Source organism: Rattus rattus, chromosome 8 (genome assembly GCF_011064425.1).
Source record: "Rattus rattus isolate New Zealand chromosome 8, Rrattus_CSIRO_v1, whole genome shotgun sequence".
Classification (NCBI taxonomy): domain Eukaryota; kingdom Metazoa; phylum Chordata; class Mammalia; order Rodentia; family Muridae; genus Rattus; species Rattus rattus.
In genome coordinates this window covers 77,282,902-77,303,128 of record NC_046161.1, presented here as the reverse complement: position 1 = coordinate 77,303,128, position 20,227 = coordinate 77,282,902, and the positions used below count along the sequence as shown (strand labels likewise).

The window sequence follows — 20,227 nt, the reverse complement described above, 5'->3', positions numbered from 1 at the left end:
ACAATTCAGAACGACCCTGAATCAATCTCCAGCCTCATGGGTGCCTGTATGCACACACACATGCACACACACACATGCACACACACACGTTCGCAAGTGTGGACTCCCCACAGGTCTAGCCATCCCTGGTGAGATTTCTGAGCTTTCCACTTCTGAAGGCTCATGATCCAGCACCAGGAAGGACAGACCTTATTTTCTGTGGCTTCTTGCCACGCCTTCCAGAGCGTTCTCTGAATCACAGATCTTCAATCTGATGCCATCTACAGCCGTTCCCAAACAAATGGTGAAGGGGGAAAGGATTTCCTTGTCTCCTCAGCCCTGCTGACTTTGGTGGGAAAATGGCTCACTAACAGGTGGTGGGCACCATTCATTCTCAGTGGCTCAGCGCTCCCTGTTAGGTGGGTGCTCTGTGAATTAGAGACCTCCTTAGAGGTAACTGCTCCCCTGAGTTTGTGGTGTGCACTGCCTGTATGAGTTGTGCTTCCGCAATGCATTCATACCTACGCTCCTAGTATTAACCTGTCATCTATTGTACAATTTCCAAAGTGGGTATTCTTTGCCCAAGTACCTTGTGGCTGCTTAGGTGTTAGACTTTCTCTAATGACACGATGTCTGTTTCCTGTTTATCATGTAATTTTCATTCGTTTCTTTCTCTTCTGCCTTACAGTCCAGCTTGGCCTTGTTCACCTTCCTGATATGAATGGTGATAGATTGAAATTTTAAAATAATAATCATTACATCTTACTGTAAGAGAGTCAGAAAAAATTTGGTGCCTGTTGTCTTCCAAATCAAAGCCAGGCCCCTGGCTGATTTAATTCTAAGCCGTTCTCCCATCCATCCCCATCTCCTGAGATTGTAACAGCCCAGAGACACCCACTCCAGTTGTTCTCTGCCCCACGCCCTTTGTTGTGTGGTGGGCAAAGGAGTTTAATGAGCATGCAAGAGGGAAAAGGACTCAGATTTTCAGTTTTGGTCCAAACTGAAAGGATCTCATTATTGGAAAAATGTTAAGTGTCTTTAGAATAATCTGGGTTTGAGTATAATTTTTATGAATTCTAAATACACATCAGGTACTTGCAATGAAAACTTAGTGTTCGGTAGAGCTGGTCTGTTTAGTGTGAAATATACAACAGACTAAAGATTTAATTAAAGAAAGTACAATACCACATTAATAAGTTGTATGTTGACTACATAGTAAAATGGCACAGTTTTATACATTGACTAGAACATCAGACATAGTTCCACCTGTTTCTTTTTTACTATGTTTATATGGCTCCCAGAAAATCTAAAATTACATGCGCTCTATGTAACATGATATAGGTTGGCAGTGGTCCCAGATTTCTGTTGAGACTTTTAAAACAAAACAGATAACGAGTAGTATCATCTGTGTGTGACAATTACATTTAGCAGGGCACTTCTTCTCATCTCTTTCCTTACCTGCTTGCCTGCCCCGTAGATTCCTTTTTCCTGGTTCTCTGTTTGACCCTTCCATGACCGAGCCATGCTGAAAGAAAAGCTTTGTTGGTGGTGAACTCTGAGTTTGTAATGTGAGCCTGCTTGGAATGTCAACAAGGTGTGGAATTCCAGGTGGACAGTTTGCCTAGATCTTTGGACAATATCGACTGATACTTATAATTACTAGTGAGGAGTAATTCTTTGCAGGTAACCTGCTAGCCTGCCCTGTAACTCTGATAACTTAAGTTTGTCTCCAGTTTTCCTTGTTGCCCTGTACTTTTGGTATAGTAGGCCTTGTGTTCAGCCATTATGTCTTTTCTCTTGTACTGGAACCACTTTTTCTGCTCCTGAGCTGCCTCTTAGATTTGAAAGTTCTCAGGTAGCCACCTGTCTCTCCCCCTCCTCTTCCCTCTCTCCCCTCCCTCTTCCCCCTCCCCCTCCCCCTCCTTTTCTTTCTTGTTGTCCATCTCTTTATTGTTCTGGAACAATCGCTCAAAGGCAGTCTTTTCTCTTGTTGACCCCTTACTGAGTTTATTCATGGTTCAACCTTTTTCCTCTCGTTTATTTATTTCAGAATCTATAAGCCACTTTCCTTTCTCAAAATTTGTAATTTAAAAACTTAAGAATTACTTTTTTTCTCCTTGCATGTTCGGTTCAGCACTCCTTATACTTTTGCAAATCCAAGACAGTTTAGTATAGAATAGCCGCACATACAGTATCTATCCGTACATACATGACTTAAGTAGGAAGAGTAACTCAGTTATCGTCGCCGTCATCGTCATCTTCAGAATTCAGCATTGCCAGCGGATTTGTTTCCCCCACTCTCACCCACTGTGTTAAGTAGCCTCTCCGAGGGTTTTCCTTGCCGTTCTTACAGGTTAGGCACTTTGGCATAGTTTGAAACTGGTTAGAGTCACTTGATACCGTCCTTTGACTTCAGCACTGTTGTGAGAGTTATTGATGACACACATGGTTAGTGTTCACTGCTGCAGACTGTTTAGTGGGTACTGTTGTGTGTTTCAGTGTCCTCCTGATGTGGGTTAGCTCCAGTGTTTACTTAGCTGCAGCGGCGTGTGTGTTTATTAGTTTACGCCTTCATTGCTGGTGCTGAAAATCAAACCTGTCCAGGGCCCAGCATTGTTTGTAGACACACACACACACACACACACACACACACACACACACACACACACACACACTTTTTTTTTAGTGCTTTTTAGTGTTTTTTTTCCTTTTTTGGAAGGGGTGTTATGCAAGTCTACATAAGTATTAGCTACATCTAAATTGTTTGCTTTATTATTTTTGAGCCTTTCAGTCTGACTGAGCAACCAAGACCCCTCCCCCATCCCTACTCCTTCTTGAGAAATAATAAATGTTCCTGGAAACAGAGCCGAGGGCTAGCCTGGGGCAAAGGCGTAGAGATGCTGTCTTTGCATAAGCAGTCTCTAAAACAAATAAAAAACTAACACCCTTTGCAGAGAAGGAGGAACAAACATGTTCATGCTGGCCTAAGCACTGAATGTTGGGAAGAAAGGTGTTTCAGCCATGATATGGGACCATATAGCACACCATTGCTGTCCTGACAAATTGTAACCCTGGGCTCTTAACAGTAGCAAAGGGTACAGTGATTTATGTGGGCTTAGCACACCAGCGATGGAGGAAGCCTGTTTTCAGTTAAGACGTGAGCCTTCCCACTGTAAGGCACATCACCTCCTGTGCTGTTTGCTTTTTAGATCCCTTAGAACCTCTTAGGGCATGAAACGCCTGGGATTAAGACAGCTGAGTCATGCTGGTGCCATCAGATTCCTGCTCAGCTGTTCCTGTAGAGGGTGATGCTGTTCAGCTCCAGCCATACAGCAAAGGGCCTTCTGCCTGTCTGTGTCCTGATCCAGTCATTGGGAAGTCACCGATTCGCCCCTGCCTCTGATTTAATACAAGAGAAACTCACTGATGCCTTGACCTGTCAAACCCTCTGTGTGCCCACCTCCTGACCATCCTGCAAATCATCAACCTTCCTTGCTAGTACTAGGGCAGCTGGGAGCTGAAGGAGCCTCATGGATATGCATAAGACCTTTGTTTGCCCATGATTCTCATACTCTTGGGTGTTCTTGGTTCTCACCAGATTAATATAAGCCCGGTGTACACCAGGCAGTGTGGCAAGAACCTGCTTTGGAATTCCTTGTAGCCCAGGAAACACCCTTCACCCTGCACCTCAGCTTGCTAGAAACCTTATCCTGTCTCCTTTCTTTATCCTTATTGCACAGATCCCTTAGTGCAGGCTGCTTCAGTTCCTTCACGGTGTACCCTCCTCCTTCTTATCCACCCTCACAGCCAAGCTACAACGGTGAGGTGTGCTATAAGACATCCAGTAATGTGGCCTTCCCAAAACAGCACACCTCGTCGTTGTGAGCAAAGGGTGATAACCGGTTGCAGAGAATCTGGATATAAAGAAATGTGCAACTTTAAGGCTCCGTTGAATGCAATTTCACATCTTGTAATTCAAAAGATTCTTTAAGACCGACCGTACCGTCTATTGTGTAACACAGTAGTCGGGTTGATGAGTCATTTCTCTAACCTCTGGCTTAGCCGTAATAAGCATGACCTTTTAGGTTACGTGTCATCAGTAAATCATTCATGAGTATGAAGGTTGAGCCCACAGAACTCAACCCAGAAGGACTGAGTTACTGGACACAGCTCTTGGAGCCAAGATTCAAGGCATAGTTTTGAGCCCACAGCCTTATTCAGGCAGCTGAAACACAATGAACCCCAGAGAAAGCATCAGGTGCCCCTAACTGGAAAATGTCTAAGTTTGACAAAATAACCCCCTGTGGAGAGACTGCCAAAGCAACCAGCCTTGTCTGGAATTGGAGCTTGTCACATCCGTAGCCATACAGTTTACTCATGGGAAAGCATTAACATTTTCATTCTTCATGCCTGTTTAGTGCATTGTCGTTTGTCGCATCTAATGTAAGCATCATTAGATCTGTGTTTAAAGATTGATGTCTTAATGATATTACCTGCTACTAATCCATGCATAGAACATTGAGTGTAATGTTAGCATTCCATTTATATAATAATACTATATACAGTCCTGAGGTTTCTGTTGCTGTGATTAACATTATGACCAAAGGTAACCTGGGGGAGGCACGGGTTTATTTCACCTTGCAACTCTCAGATCATCTCACTGCTGAAAGAAATCAGGGCCAGCGTGGGAACCTAGAGGCAAAAACGGAAGGCAGAAGCCATGGAGGATGCTGCTTACTGGTTTCCTCCTCTGGGCTTGCTCAGTGGGCTCTCTTAAACAACTCAGAATGACTTGCCCCAGGTTGGCACTACCACAGTAGAGTGGGCACACATCCAGCATTAATCACATCGGTGTGAAAATACTCCACAGACTAGTGCATAGACAATCTCATGGGGGCATTTTCTCAATGGAGGTACCCTCTTTTCAAATGACACTTATCTATGGCATGTTAAAAAACTAACCAGCCTGTGTTTATATTTAATATACATTTCTATAATAGCAGCATAATGCTTTCTTAGCTGTTTATCAGTTACAAGTAGAGAGCTTCTCTCATTGATAGTGGCCTGACAGCAAATGCGGATGGACAGAAGCATTGAGTTTGTAACGTAGGAAACAGGAAAACCAAGCACCCCTGTAGAAACACTGTCGTTCTGTGCTCAGACCTGCTGAGGTGTTGCTCTCTAGAACTCAGCTAACGGATACAACAGGAGGCCTCTGAAGCTGCAGGGTGGAGAGCAGAAGAGAGAGGGTTCTGTGTCTCTTCCGGACAGGGGAGGTTCTACTTGGAAGAGAAAACAATTAGTCAACTGTGGGAAATAGACTACGGCCTTGTAGATAGATCAGGGGACAGAGTGACCTTTGTGACCTTGTGACCTTTGCCTTTTGTTTCTCCCCAAGACAACTATGCATTTCCACATTTTACTTACTATTTTATAATCTAAGACTTTAAGGAAATTATTATTTTACATAGACCTCCATTCTTTATTCTTTTATTGTATGCCTATTTTAACCTCACCCTATTAATAGCTAAATGGTTTGTTTTTGAGATATATTTTATTATTTATTTATATGCCTTGAGTGTGTATTTATGCACTGTGTGCACGTACGTGCCTGTCGGGGGCAGAAGAGAGCATTGGATCCCCTGAAACTGGAGTTGCAGGCGGTTCCAGACCAGCCAGCATGAATGCTGGGAACTTAGCTCCTTTAGAAGAGCAGCCCGAGCTGTTAACCACTGAGTCGTCTCCCTAGCCCCGGTTACATAAATTAAATAGCTCATTCTTATTTATCAAACATGCATATTATCTCCAACTATGCCATATTAAATATAATAGAAGTACAGTATTTTTTTTTTTTACAAAGAAATATTGGGTCATTATCACCTTGTTAGATCTCTGAGTTTGTTCTTTGAGAAGCTTATGGTAATTTACAGTAGCAACCCCCACTAAGCAGTGAGTTCTATGGTCTTGTTAGCTTTGTTCTCATTTGTATGATGAGGCATGAATAAGGCTGTTTTATTGTGCTAGGCCAAATGAGGTGGTAAATGTCAGTTCAATACTTTCGTGTTTTTCCTCTTAATTTTTATATTATTTTATATTATTTTTATATTGTGTGTGTGCATACATACACATGTGTGTGCCACGGTGCCTGTGTGGAGGTGAGAAAATGACTTCCGGGACTTGGTTCTCTTCACTATAGATCCAGGGACTAACACAGCTGTCACATTTATATGACGAGTGTTCCTCACCCACTGAGCTGTCCCACCCACCCTATTCGTGTGTTTTCTAGTGCCGCTCCAGTCACTGTGGTGTCATGTTTGCGCCATAGCTTTTGCCTTCCGGTTTTACATAGTTGTACAGAATATTAAATTTGTTCAACTTTCTAGTTAGCCATTTGTCTTTAAGATTTATGTCACTTTCCTTGATGTCCCCCTGTGTGTATGTCTATGTGTGAGTTTGTGAACGTGGATGTAGATGCTCGGGGAGGTCAGGAAAGAGTTTCAGGTCCCCTGGAACTGGAATTAAAGGCAGTTATGAGCCACTGATGTGGGTGCCCAGGTTTGACCTGTCACAGGCATGTGCAGTGCTGTCTCAAGAGATGGATCACTATGTGGAGACAAACTAGCTGGGCACCTGACTGCCATGCCAAGGCTAGGAGTGTAGTGAAGATGCTAGAATTGATAGAGGAGAAATAAAGGATAAATTTATCAGAACATAACCAGGAATGGTCTAGAGATCAAAGCACAGCAAGAATGGGATGAAAATATGCTTCTGTGATTGACTGGGGCTTTGTTGAGCATCGTGCATCTAATTATTGTTGTTGTTATTATTGTTGTTATTATTTTCTTTGATAATTTTATACATACGTATTATATTACATAGCTGCTATCTCTTCCTCTCCCCTTCCTGTGTCCTCCCCTTTTCCTCTCAAATTTATGGCTTCATTATTATATATTCACAGGTATTATAAATGCACCCTACTAAGTCTATTTAGTGTTGCTCATATGTGTAATGTGGTCAGCTGTTTGATAACCTACCAAAGGTCCAACTCTAGGGAAGAATGAATCTCCATCTTTTGGCGGCCATTGATTGCCTATAGTTCCTCCCCTACGTGGGGTGTGGGGCCTTGTGTGCTCTTCAGTCCATGTTGCCGTGTTGACTGGTGTTGTCATCTTCTCAGGCAGCTGCGTTGTTAATACTTCACAGGTTCAGCATCCTTGTCATGCGTAGAGAAACATCTTGGTCCTCGGGCTTTTACGATCTTTTTGTCTTCTCGTCCACAGTCTTGCTGAGGCTTAGAGATAGTGGTCGTAGATGTATCGGTTCAGTTGAACGCCCCACAGTCAGTTATTCTGTGCATTCTGACCAGTTGTGGCTTTGTTTGCTGGTCTCCATCCACTTCAGAGAACGGCTGCTTGGGTGAGGGCTGAAGGAAACGCATTTAGAGTACAGTTGGGATTGACACTGACTTATGGAAGTAGTGGTAGCTTCTCCTATATGATCCACACCCATGCTAACTGTTGTTTTCCAGGACTGGCATGATTTCCCCCCTGTTAAACAGAGCCTATTAAATCTAATTAGGCAGCCATTGGTTGCTACCAAGATACATATGAGTGCCGATATTATATCCTTATGACACCTTGTCATGCGGGCCATCGTTGTGGTTCCTAGCTGTCATAGCTGGGTTGGACTATAATGTTCTCCCTTGACAGTTTGGTTAGTACCATCAGGAACTGTAAGAGCTATCCCTCAGGGATGAGGATTCCTTCTGTCCTGTGCCTGAAATATGTGCTATATTCAGCTAGAAGATCTTACCTTCAAGTTCTAGAATGCAAACAAGGGTATTGGCAGTAGACTTTATGGGGGGGAGGATTACTTGGACTCTCTTGACTAATAACTCAAAGGAAGGGATCTTATGCCTGGAACTGGGACCTTCATTTGACAGTGTATGACTCTATGTGGGGTGCCACTTTAGTGTGTGTGTGTGTGTGTGTGTGTGTGTGTGTGTGTGTGTGTGTACATACACTTATTAACCTCTGCATAAAATATTTCCCTGGGGGTTGGGGATTTAGCTCAGTGGTAGAGCGCTTGCCTAGGAAGCGCAAGGCCCTGGGTTCGGTCCCCAACTCCGAAAAAAAGAACCAAAAAAAAAAATTTCCCTGTAGCTAGTAAAAACATCCTTCCTGTTGTGTATCCCTCCTCCCTCTTTCCCTCTGTATTACCCTCTGTCCCTCCCCAGGTAGTTTCTGTCCCCCATTCTTCCCATCTTCCCCTTCATGGCATCTGCATCCTACTATCCTCCTTTCTAAAGGAGCAAAGTGACTGGAACAAGGAGGTCGGCAAGAGGTAGATTCCAGGTAGTCTGTACCACAGCCTAAAGAGTCCTAGATTCATTAAGGACAACGGAAAGTGCTTAGGTGCACATGCATTACAAAGCAGGGTGCACAGCAGCTCTCTCCCCATTCCTGTTTGAAAACTAAGAGAGGAGGTGGAGCGCTGGCTCAACAGTTCCACGCACCTGCTATGCTTCCAGAGTCCAGTTCCCACCATTCAGCACCTATGGGTGGCTTCACAACCTCCTCTGACTCTGCCTTCAGTGGCTTCCTTGTGTACCAGCATACATGTTCACATACCCACAGACAGTTTTAAAAGGTAGGACCGTTAAACAGCTACTGTGTGTGTGTGTGTGTGTGTGTGTGTGTGTGCGTGTGCGTGTGTGTAAAATGTACACCTTGGGACTGGGGAGATAGGTGAGTGGATAGCGGATATGGTGCTTGCAGACTTGGGTTGGATCGTCAGCACCTACATGAAAGCCAGGCACTGCGCGTGTCTGTAATCCCACTCAGGCAGAGATCTACAATACCTGAACCTTGTCGGATACCCAGCCTTGACAAACGAACTTGCTCTGAGTTCACTGAGTGACCCTGTCTCAAAAATATTGTGGAAAGCGATAGAGGAAGACACCCACTGTTGACCTCTGGCTTTCATTCATGCACACAAAGAGCAAGTACACATGCAAACACACATGCGTGCCCACTGCACACACTCTTGAAATATGTACTTCATAAACTTACTTTCCCTGAAAACTATGTTGTTCTATCTGTTCCTAGGATCCGTATTATCCATGTATATTTTAAATCTATATTTTATGTGATTTCACATATAAATACTGTTCACTGAAATCTTTTCTTTCTAGTCTCCTGAGAATGCAGAGGGCAAAGATGGAGCCAAGCTAACGAAGCAGGAGGTAAGCAGGCCCTCTGTCCCTGCGTAAGTCTTAGCGTTGAAATGTTTCGTGTCCTCTCCACGTGAAGGAAGGCCATTGCAAGCGAGTCCGCTGCGGCTGAAAGCCAGAGGTCAGAGTCTGCACGCAGTTCCACCGGGCTCAGGATGTTTCACTGAATACTCTGAAAAGGCATTTTCCGATATTGCTTGTGTTTCTTCCTGTTGGTCTTGCTGTCTGTCAAAGTGGGTACTGAGCATTCCTTCTGGGCGGAGAGCAGGATAATAGGTAAATTCATGAAGGAGAACAGAGCCCACTTCTTATAACAAGAAAATGAAATGTTGTTGATTTCGTCCCTTTTTCTGCTCCAGTGAATGAATTATGAATTCTTTTTTTTTTGATTCTGAATGTTTACCTAAGAGGATTCATCTCTAAAGACAAAACTATGAAATGATTCACCATACATCCAAATATTAACGCTTTTTTAAATTAGGGAAATCCTTAAGTTACTCAGATAGATAATTAGTCCGTGAATTAAAGATGCTTTGTGTTAAAATACAGAAACCCAGGAAAGGGTTAAGAACTTGTAAGACATGCTTATGTCTGATCCTAGATGGAGATACCAAAGAAAATGTCTTAAAAACTCAGAAGTGAGATGTGTCTGTGTGGGATGACAGCTATTCCCTTTTGCATAGAGCTTTCCAGTGTGTGGAAAACTTCAGCTCTTACACTTGGACGGATAAACTAAGAGGGGTCACAAGAGAGCAAAACCAATATCCAGTTACAGATCCTTTGATGGGTGATTCATATTATGGTTAATAATTCAGAGGAATTCATCTTGATACCAAGACTCCTACATAAGCTTTTTACTCGGAAGCTCATTCTGCTACGGAGAAAATCTTTAAGAGAAGCTATAATGTAAAAACAAAACCGCCTGCTCTTATCAGCCATGTACCAACCAGGAACTGCTAGAGATAATTATGAAATCAGAAGTCTACAGTCAAGCCACCACATGTGCTAGGACCAACCAAACCTTGATGAACACACAGAAAATGGCAAGACATATTTTTTAGAACAGTTGGTGAAGTGTAACCTCAATATGTTTGGGTTTAGGTAACACAGACTACACACACACACACACACACACAACACACACACACATGGACACACACACTATTATTGCATTTGGGTTTCTCTCTGTGGGTTGACATTTAACTTGATCAATCAGAAAGCCTTAAAACCATTGCTCAGAGGAAACATTTGCCTGCAGAAAGCCTTACCAGTCCTTACCAGTCCTTACCAGTCCTTCTTTCTGGCTGGGGTATACATAAAAGATAAGCATGAGTTTTGTGTATATGTTAATTACCCCAAGGATTCTCATGCTTGATGCTTTTCTGGCTTTTTATTTACCATTTTATATAATATACTTTTTATATTATTCCTAACAAAAATAGTTTGTAGACAATGCCTTTTTTAAAAAACCTGTTATGCAAGCCAAGGCCAGATTAAAACTCATCCTGTGCCTTAGGACATCAACAGTCATTTGAAAGTAAAAGGTCAGTGGTTGGCTTGACTGTTGACAAACACTCAGAACTGCCGGAAGTACCCTGGTCCCCTCCCCTTCCCCCAGTGAACTGAAATTCAGCTCAAACTGAATTCTCCAGTGTGTTGTTTCGTATGTCAACCAGGATGAACAGATACCAGTTACAAAGGAAGCTCTTCTTCTGAAGATTTCTCACGATGGCTGTGGTATTTAGAGGGCATTGTACAGAGACCTGACCTTCAGGAGACTTGGACAATAAATGACCTAAACAGTGTAACATGATCATGCCGCTCTGCCGCTTACACAGTCTTTGTTTCCATGCTTGAGTGTAGTCTGTTCCATAGCCAACCGTAAGAAGCACCCCACACCCCCGCCTTCTCTCCTTGTGGTGGTGGAGATGGGACCCAGGCACCTTGTATACCCTCAGCTTCACCACTGTCCTATACCCCTGCCCAAGAAGCATTCCTTACTAGAATGCGTGCGCACCTATAAATGTTCCCGGTACTATCCAGGCTCTGTGCGTCCCACAGTGAAAATCCAGCAAAATGTTGCCTTCCTAAAGCCTCCAGTTAGTATGGAAAGGAGAGTAAAGCAAAATGATAGGACATTTGCTGTTGAAGAGAAGGGGAGGGGGGGATAGAGACTGCAAGAGCCATGCTGGGTTTGATAGCGACAATGGATACAGTGTTCCTTAGTTTATCTCAAGGAGAAGCGTTCTTAGAGAAATGATACAATTTTCTCCAAATGTCGCAACTTGTAATCAGCAGAACTGAGGAAAACACCTGAGGCCCCCATGCCCAGGCCTTGTTCACCACCCACCTTCTATGCTGGCTTCAGTCGAGTGACCCAGTTCCTAGCTCTTCATCTCCATTGCCCCAGCCAGAGCTGTCCTTCTGTCTGTCTCCCAGTTTTGAAAAGGAAAAGCCGTTCGTGCCGAATTTGTCGTTTGTTTTGTTTTTGAGAATCAAAAGCAGCTTGACTTTTAAGCTTCGCTTTAAAAGAGCTCGCTGGTGAGGTTCAGAGGCAAAGGGGCATCTTGTGAAAATGAGTTTGAAGCAACAATCTGCAAAGTCCAGTGATGCTTGGATCTCACTCTCCCTTTGAACTTTGAGCAGATAGATGTGTGTGCTGCGTCTGCAGCCAGGATGTTGAAATAGACCCCGTGTCTTTCAGATGCGGGCCATCGGTCAATCAATAATGCTTACTGGATACTTCCAGTGTCTCCTGTATGTATAAACCACAGTGACCCAGCACCCTAAAACCCGTTATTCCCTGTCCAAGAGTCATTATTTCTACAACTTTTTCCTGATTTCTCACTTAGTCAACAAATTAAGAGAAATTCAGTAACAACCCCGCCCCTTATTTCTACCAAGTAGAGACTGAGCCTTAAATGAATATTTCAAATGCTTTAAATGTTTTAAGGGGGAATAAATAGCAGTCTAGTCTGTTTCATATCCCATAAATGTAGTCCAATCATTTATAGCTGTTAAGACTGTGGAAGCTGATGGAACTTTCCAGGAAGGTATCCACACTTGCATGCATAAGCGCGCTGCTGACTGAGTGAAATGTTAGTCTCAGCCTTCTGCAGGGAAAAAAGAAAATCCGCTGTGGTCATTACTGGAAAGGACGTTTTCACAAAGCCTTTTCTTTATGACACAGAAGAGCTGGCGAAGTTTAGGTAGGCAGTCATAAGATGATTTGAAGGTAAAACAGTTACTTTCTGGAGTCTGGCAGAGTGGGATAGCCTATAAGACTGTTGTCCAGTCAATTTCCCAAGCGTTCCTTTTGGAGGCCCAGCCTGTAGAGCAGCGCTGTAATGAGTCCATCCCTCTGGAAAGCCTGTTCTGCATGTTCAAATGTTGGCATGGAGAGGCAAGGGTTTGCAGCTGTGAAATCCTTCACACGGCTTTTTTATAACTTCTTAAGAAGATTTTGCCAACAGCAGCTGGTTGGCAAATGGACAGTTATGCATAATGGTTAGAGCGTCTGGCCCCTTTCTGTAAATGATAATCTGTGGCTTTCTGGCACTCGCTTCTAATGTTTGCTTCAACACTTACTAAGGGTCCATGCTAGGCACTGGCACAACTGAATTAGGAAAAGTTGGTGCTGGGGGGTAGGAAACTGCAATGACTGCCGAAGGGAAGCCAACAGAATGCTTGTGGGTTGACAGGCAAGCAGGACAGGGTGTGGGTAAGGTTTATTTGCTTCCCTCTAGCAAGGAGGCTGACACTCTTCCCTGCAGACATGGTTGCTTTCCCTGCTGTACTTGTTTTGAGGCCACACAGAAGCTTCAGACCTGAGCGCTGTGGTAACCAAGGGATCACCTTCTATCCTTCCACATTCAGAAACCATGTTGAGGAAGCAAAGGACAAACGTGTTTTGCAAAGCTTAAGTGGGAGTGCTGTCTTTTCTTCAGCACTACCCAATGTGGTTCACCATCCTGAGGCAAGCGTCACAGGAATTGGGTCCTGTCTCCTAGGAACTTGTGGGTGTGATGTCTCAAATGCACCCATGAGACTCCTAGCAGGCATCTTGGTGTTCCTTGTGGAGAATCCCTCATGCATCCTTCTTTTCTAACCACAGTTGTGTCTCAATCTGTGTACTGACCGTTATGTCCTATTCTGGGTGGTGGCTGTGTCCCAGGCAACAACTTAACCTGTGCGACTTCCTGTGCTTTACACATTCTGTTAGCCAGACTTAAGTCCCACTTTGATTGCTCATAGAGACCCCAGGGTTAAAATGATTCATGGATACTCTGGCCCTTCATTTCCTTCTTTGGCTTAAAGAATGACGGGTTTAGCTTCTCTTGGGACTTTCACCAAGAACATTTCTTGCTGCAGCGATGTCAAGAACTATTTCTTCCAGCATGATCTGTCCCACTAACCCAGTATGACCATAATACAGATTCAAGAATTTCTCCAATTCTTCTCAATCATGACACGAGGTCCCACTGACCATTTTTACTGACCCGGTTAAGAAAAATTATCTCAAGCATTTAAATTATCGTAATGAGCCAGAGTCTTCATAAACCAATGTGAGTCAGGGAAAAGCTCGAGTTCATTTATTCAGCAAATGTTCTGGGATGTGTGAGGTAGTATCTGCTGTTCCACTGGAGATGGGAAAGTGAGTAGAAGGACCAGGAAATATGAAGTAAAGCCTGCCAAGAAAGCCAGTTTTAGCTTTAGGAGGTTAAATCCCTTCACCCAAGACAAGTAGGTTCTCCTGAGTAGCTGAGTGTCGTCTTCATGGTGGATGCTTGTGTTGTTTTGTATTTTCTTTAGAATGATATTGACTATTAACTGATACAAATCTCAAAAGGTTTTTTTGAGAAAAAAAAACACTAAATTCAATATCTAATCAATTTTCTTAATGTTTGAACTGAAGAGATTAGTGAAGCCTGTTTTAAGTAGATAATTGTGTTGGTTTTGTCCTGGGTTTGAAAAGAACAAAAACAATACAAAACGAACAAGCAGCCTCTCTTACCTGTGTGAGATTTACAGTCACTGTTTCCCAGCATGGCAGAGATGGAATGTAATGTGTTGGTTCTGTGGTGATGACTTAAGTCTCTTACTAGCTAATGGATTTTGGTTCCACTTAAACCATTTTTTAAAGGTAATCTCGTGTTCTCACTTCAGTTTCTCACAAAAGAAGCGACTGTGGTTTAGGGTAGAGCCCGGTTCCTCTTCTCCCAGCATCTGACTGGGAGGAGCCACTCAATGAACACTAAGCCTGTATCTTGTAGCAATGCTTTCTCTGGAGTGCCCGGCGGACTTGGCATGGTTCCTGGTGCTAGCCTGTAGAGGATGATGGGTGTTTATCATTTCATTCTTTCAACAAAGTAGAATATATCAAGAATGGATTTTTAAAATTAGCCTGGATATTTATAAATACAAAAAAAATTTTTTCCCATTCTTTTGTAGCCCACGAGACGGTCGGCCAGATTGTCAGCGGTAAGTCCTCAGAACCCCTTCTTAGAGATTCTTAGAAATGTGTCTCCCTTGTCTAAAGCAAAAGGACGATTACCTGGCATTTTCTTTAAGTTTCTTTTCCTTTTGGAAAGTACTTGGGGGTCGGAATTTCCAGCAAATCTGACCCCTGTTGCCAAGCCATTCACTTGATTATCTGTGTCAGTGAGAAACAGTGAGTGGCCGGGGCCATTATCGAGTATCTGAAGCCCATGCAGATTGGAACTGCTAAGTCCCTGAGACAGGCAAGTACATGAAGGGAATCCTGGTTTCCAAATGCTACACCTGTGAATGTTGAAATGGATCCAGAGTGTAGATTGTCTGCCCACAACCCATGCTAGTGTATGTTTTATTCCTGGATCAGAATGTCCCTAAAGTAACGTAATCCATTCCCATTAGCGTATTCCAGTCCTGCGACGTCTCCAAAGAGTGGCACTCTTACTTTGTCTCATGCCTTCGTCTTCTTCAGGTGGCCATGCCCGGGAGAGGATGGGGATTAGAATAGAGCTAGGATGGAGAGGTGAGACTGAGCCTGTGCTCCAAGCAAGCCTGTATGTGCTTCTCTCTGGCTCTTGTGCTCAAGTCCTCCTCCTCCTGTAACAACAGGCCAGCCCTATTCTGCATTTTGCCCCCCCCAACCCCCAGCTACCTTCTAAAAAAAGAACTGGGGAAAGTTTCACTGACAGTGAAGCATCCCCACACCGAGTGCCACAGGTGCTGCTGGACGTGTGTGCGAGTGGCTGTTCACACCACTCAGGAATTGAAGTGAATCTGTAGAGCAGCCGTATCAGTCACCAGGAAGACTAAAGGGATGTCACAAATAGCAAGCCAGTAAGGGAATAACCCTTGAAAGTCAAAGGAGAACAAAATTTAAAAGAGGGCTTTCACGAGCTCCAGGAACCAGCAACATTAGAGGCCCCTTTCACTGAGATGGCCCATGGTGCCAGCACAGCCTCATCTGAAGCCAGAGGTGTTCCAGTCTCTAATCCTCTGAGAACTGGGGAGATGGCTCACTGGCAAAGGTGTTTGTCACACATGCAAGCGTGAGAGCTGTGTTTGGATTCCCAGCACTCACAAAAGAGCCGGGTGCGTCCCAGCACTGGAAAGTAGAGGCAGGCGGGATCCTGAAGCCAGCTGGCCAACCAGTCCAGCCACCTGCGGAGAGTGGTTGAGGAACACGCCTGACATTGTGCTTCAGCGCTCTCTCTCTCTCTCTCTCTCTCTCTCTCTCTCTCTCTCTCTCTCTCTCTCTCTCTCTCTCTCTCTCTCTCTCACACACACACACACACACACACACACACACACACACACACACACACTCTTAGTTTCTTAGTACTATTTTGATAACACTGAAAACTGAACCAGAATAAAAGGTCTATCTCACAGAAAATGGTATAAGTGGAAAAAATTTCCTAAAAAAAATCACAAATACTGATCTGTCAAAACTTACAATAATGAATTTTAAAGTTCAGAAGATTTAGGAGCCAGGAAAGGGTCTGTATTTGGAAAGCGGACGGAAGATTTAGAGCGGTAAAAAGACTAATAAAAATCTTCTTAATTTTCAAGCTCAACTCTTTTTTTTATTATTATCTCATTTGAAAGGGCTTTCTTTTTCTTTTCCTTTTTAAAGGAATGTTGTTGTTACATTTATTTACTTGTGCTCCAGGAGGTCAGAGGCTAACTTGGGGGAGGCAGTTTTCTCTTTTCATCATGAGTGCACCAGGGATAAAACTCAGGTTATCCAGCTTAGCAGTAAACACCTTTATTTCACTCACCCTCCTGTTTGTGTCTCACTCTGTAGCCCAGGCTGGCCTCAAAATGGTAGCCATTTCCTGCTTCAGTGTCCTGAGTGCTGGTGTTACCAGAGTGAGTCGCCATGCCTGGCTTTATTTCTAACAGCTGGTCCTTTGGAAACGAACTGTATAATTTTATACATACAAGCTGTATTGAATATGATCTCCACAGTTTTCACAGATACTGGGAAGGGGGGTGCACAGTTTTCTTCACAGGGGATACCCTGAACAGTGTTTCCTATTTCTAAAACCTTCCTTTAGTTCTCAGAAAGATATACACGTTTTAAACCTTTATTAGAGAAATATTTGACCCAAAACACCTACAGAGAAATAATAGCCAGACAGGATGCTGCATTTATATTCTTAGTAAAACTCCAGAGGTAAATGAACCCTGTGTCTTGTGTTAGATTCTTACCTTACGCTCACTTTGAAGGAATGAAACAAGAAGAGGCTACAGGACTGAAATCTGTGTCAGGGGGAGGGATTTGGAAAAGGCTTTGAAGAACTCAGGCCTCATCTGTGATCGATGGATGGGGGACTCGGCTTGCGATTCGCCACTGTAGTTTCTAGCCTGTCAGCGAGGCCTCTGAGAGCGAGCTCATCAAGCCGTTTAGCGAGGGCCGGAGTTTCTCCCTTTGCTGTGGGGTTGTGTAAAAAGGAACTAGAGAAACTTAAACTTGCCCTGGAGAGCTCTACTGGACCAGAGCCTAATGAGTCAGCTTTTCCTTCCCATCTGCAAACCTGGGACGAAAATAGCACCTGAGACTGAAAGAACCAGCCCCAAATGAACAGAGCCACCGTCAGAACCCATAGCCGTTTCAGCCCGTTTGTCTTCTTCTCCGTGCTAATGGCATCCACTTCAGTATTTGTATAATTTAAATTATTCCTGCAGAAACCTGTTCCACCAAAACCGGAGCCTAAACCAAGGAAAACATCTGCTAAGGTAAGAGACACACCCCCCTTCCCTCCCTTGGCTTTCTAAACAATTAATAAATTATAATCCCGTGCCTAAACATCACCTGAGGAGAGATCTCGTTTAATGAGTCAGGCTAAAAGGTGCAGACTAGAAAGTTGTTCCCACCATTATGGGCTTTCCTTAAAACCGTGAGGTGGCCATGTTTTACATGTTAGTGGGAATGTGTTTTCCATTTGGTCACTGAGGTGCAGGGAGCACAGCAAGTTGCTCTGAACAACCTGTGTGAACAGCCTGGCAGCTCCCTCAGAACGAACAGTAAATCACTAGGTCGTCTGGTGCTGTTGGAGCTGGCCTTGGACCCCATGGCTGCCACCAGCACCAGATGTCAGGGGTTCGGGGTGGGGGCTCACAGCCTCAGATAACTACTAGTAGATGGCCATTCCCACGACTAGCAATAAAAATAGCATCATTTACTCTAGCAAGTAGTGAACGCTAACCCAACATTGGGAGACATGTTCTGGACGCTTTACTTAGCCACCCCCAGCTCAGTCTACTCTATTAAAATAGATTAGGAACGGCCAGTTTAACAAATGAGGAAAACTGAGGTCCATTACTGCCCATGAATTTAGCCACAGTGACTGTCCTGGACTGTACCCCTCAAAGCACCCAAACTCTCTGAAATTGTGTGTGGTAGTGAATATATTTTTCCAAAGCAGGGCTCACCACTGTGGTGCAGGCATAAAATTAGCAACATTTCTTCATCTGAGCCTTTATTTTAAATACCTTTCTAGCTGTGTAAGATGTAAGACTCCACATGACTGGTCACACTGGGCAGCAACAGGAAAAGCCACGGCCCCTGGTGGGTGGGTTTTTCCCCAGGCTTCCCCCCTTTACCAGGGCCTATGGCTGGTAAAACCACTCATAGTAGAAACGTCCCTGGAGCTATCGACACCTGTGCCTGTCACCATTTCCCACAGAATACAAGTGCCGGTGGGATTATCAGGCAGCCCAGGTGAAAAGGCAAAGTTGGGCCCTCACTCTCCGCCAAGGCCACGATGGTAGCCGCCATTTTGTCTGGCTGGATTCCGGCAGGGGCTCCATGGTAGCCGCCATTTTGTCTGGCTGGATTCCGGCAGGGGCTCCTTGGTGTTCGATAGCCTAACGCTGCGCCTAACACGTGTTTCTGTGGCCCTGTGCTTCGATCCACTAGAAAGAACCCGGAACAAAGATTAACAGAGGTGCTAAGGGGAAGAAGGAAGAAAAGCAGGAAGCTGGAAAGGAAGGTACTGCACCATCTGCAAATGGTGACACTAAAGCTGAAGAGGTACTTTCCACAAACGCCTCCCACTGACCGAATGAGTGTCTTAAACGAAATTGCTCAGTCCTTCAGCTCTGGATAGCACGCTCATAACGTCTCTCTTTATTGCCTGTAATGTTACTGCAGATCCACGTCTCTCGTTCAACTGTTAATGTCTCAGCCTGCAGAAGTCCCCCACCCAGCACACTGTCAGTAAAGGGGCAGATTGAAACAGTGAGAGTTAAGGGTACAGTAGACATTCTGCATGTTTGCAGTGACTAGAATGAGAGAGTAGCGTGCTGTTTCTTATCATGCACACTGGAGCCTGCAGGTAAGGCTTCTGTGGTTGTTTAAATAGCAGAAAGCAATAAACGCTGCAGAGTGTTGCCGTAATGCATTCCTGCCTTGTCTGTCCGCCCAGAGTTGACGTGTGTTTCCAAGTAGACCGAAGCAAAAACAAGAGGCCAAACGCTCAAGTGTGTTTCTTGGTGGGTGAAAGTGCCTTTGCTTATACTTGTTTTACTGGTAACTAGATGTCCTTTCTTTCTCTCTCTCTAATTCACAGGCACAGAGAACTGATAACGAGGGACAATGAATTGTCATGGAAAACTAGGGTCGATTTCACGTACCTCTGGGGACAACTTTTAAAAGCTATTTTTACCAAGTATTTTGTAAATGCTAATTTTTTAGGACTCTTACTAGTCGGCATAAAATCTATATGAAGATGGACATTTTATCCTCCTATGGTGTTTTTTGGAAACTTCCATCATCCTCAAGTCAAGTAAATACCAATTTAATATCGGAGCTGCGTGTAAAATGGATTCAGCATTCCATGCCCTTGCTTTAAAAATTTAGTCCTGTGCATACCGTGGTGTTTTTACTGTGCATATTTGAATTTTTCATGCAATTTTTCTAGAGCAATAATCAGTGGTGCTTTTGTGCCTAGGTTTTATGTGATTTTAATGAAATGTGGATAGTTGTGGCCACCTGCTGACTATTTGTGGTTTAAAATAAAAAGGTTTTCCTGTCTGCAAAATACCCACCTGTGTGTGTCTTCACTAAATTTAAGATGCGACTCACTTGACTGATGCAGACGACGTAAGGAATAGCCACAGCTGGTACCACGACATTATCTCTAATGTCAGGCAGCACTAACTTGCAGTTCTCTGGAATTTTAACACTGTTATTTTCATAAAGCATGTACGACTGCTAGGGTAGGGGAATTACATCCACTGCTTAATATAATGCCAACATCGTTAAAGTTCCTAAAAACAAGATAGCGTTCTGCTAAACCATAACTAAAAAAATAAATAAATAAAAGTAAGGTGGAGAGCACAGCACTTGGAAGGCCCAGGTGGATCTCTGGGAGTTCGAGGTCAGCCTGCTCTACAGAGCCAGTCCCGGGCCAGTCAGGGCAGAATAGTGAGACTAGTGTGTGTGTGTGTGTGTGTGTGTGTGTGTGTGTGTGTGTGTGTGTGTGTGTGTGTGTGTGTGTGATCCTTTTAGAATAGCAC

The 20,227-nt window shown here is 44.0% G+C and overlaps 1 protein-coding gene across 3 annotated transcripts in view; it reads left to right on the top strand.

The window, feature by feature from the left end:
- Positions 1 to 19,751, top strand: part of Hmgn3 (high mobility group nucleosomal binding domain 3) — a 36,644-nt gene extending 16,893 nt beyond the window's left edge. The window contains exons 2-6 of one of the 3 annotated variants that reach the window (XM_032909693.1): positions 9,173 to 9,223; positions 14,663 to 14,692; positions 17,393 to 17,443; positions 18,627 to 18,740; positions 18,861 to 19,751. In XM_032909693.1, the coding sequence (XP_032765584.1) occupies positions 9,173 to 9,223; positions 14,663 to 14,692; positions 17,393 to 17,443; positions 18,627 to 18,740; positions 18,861 to 18,995 (381 nt within the window). In that variant the 3' untranslated portion in view covers positions 18,996 to 19,751. The remainder of the gene's footprint in view (positions 1 to 9,172; positions 9,224 to 14,662; positions 14,693 to 17,392; positions 17,444 to 18,626; positions 18,741 to 18,860) is intronic. The other 2 variants (XM_032909692.1, XM_032909691.1) reach the window with 2 other exon arrangements.
- The last annotated feature ends 476 nt before the right edge of the window (positions 19,752 to 20,227 follow it).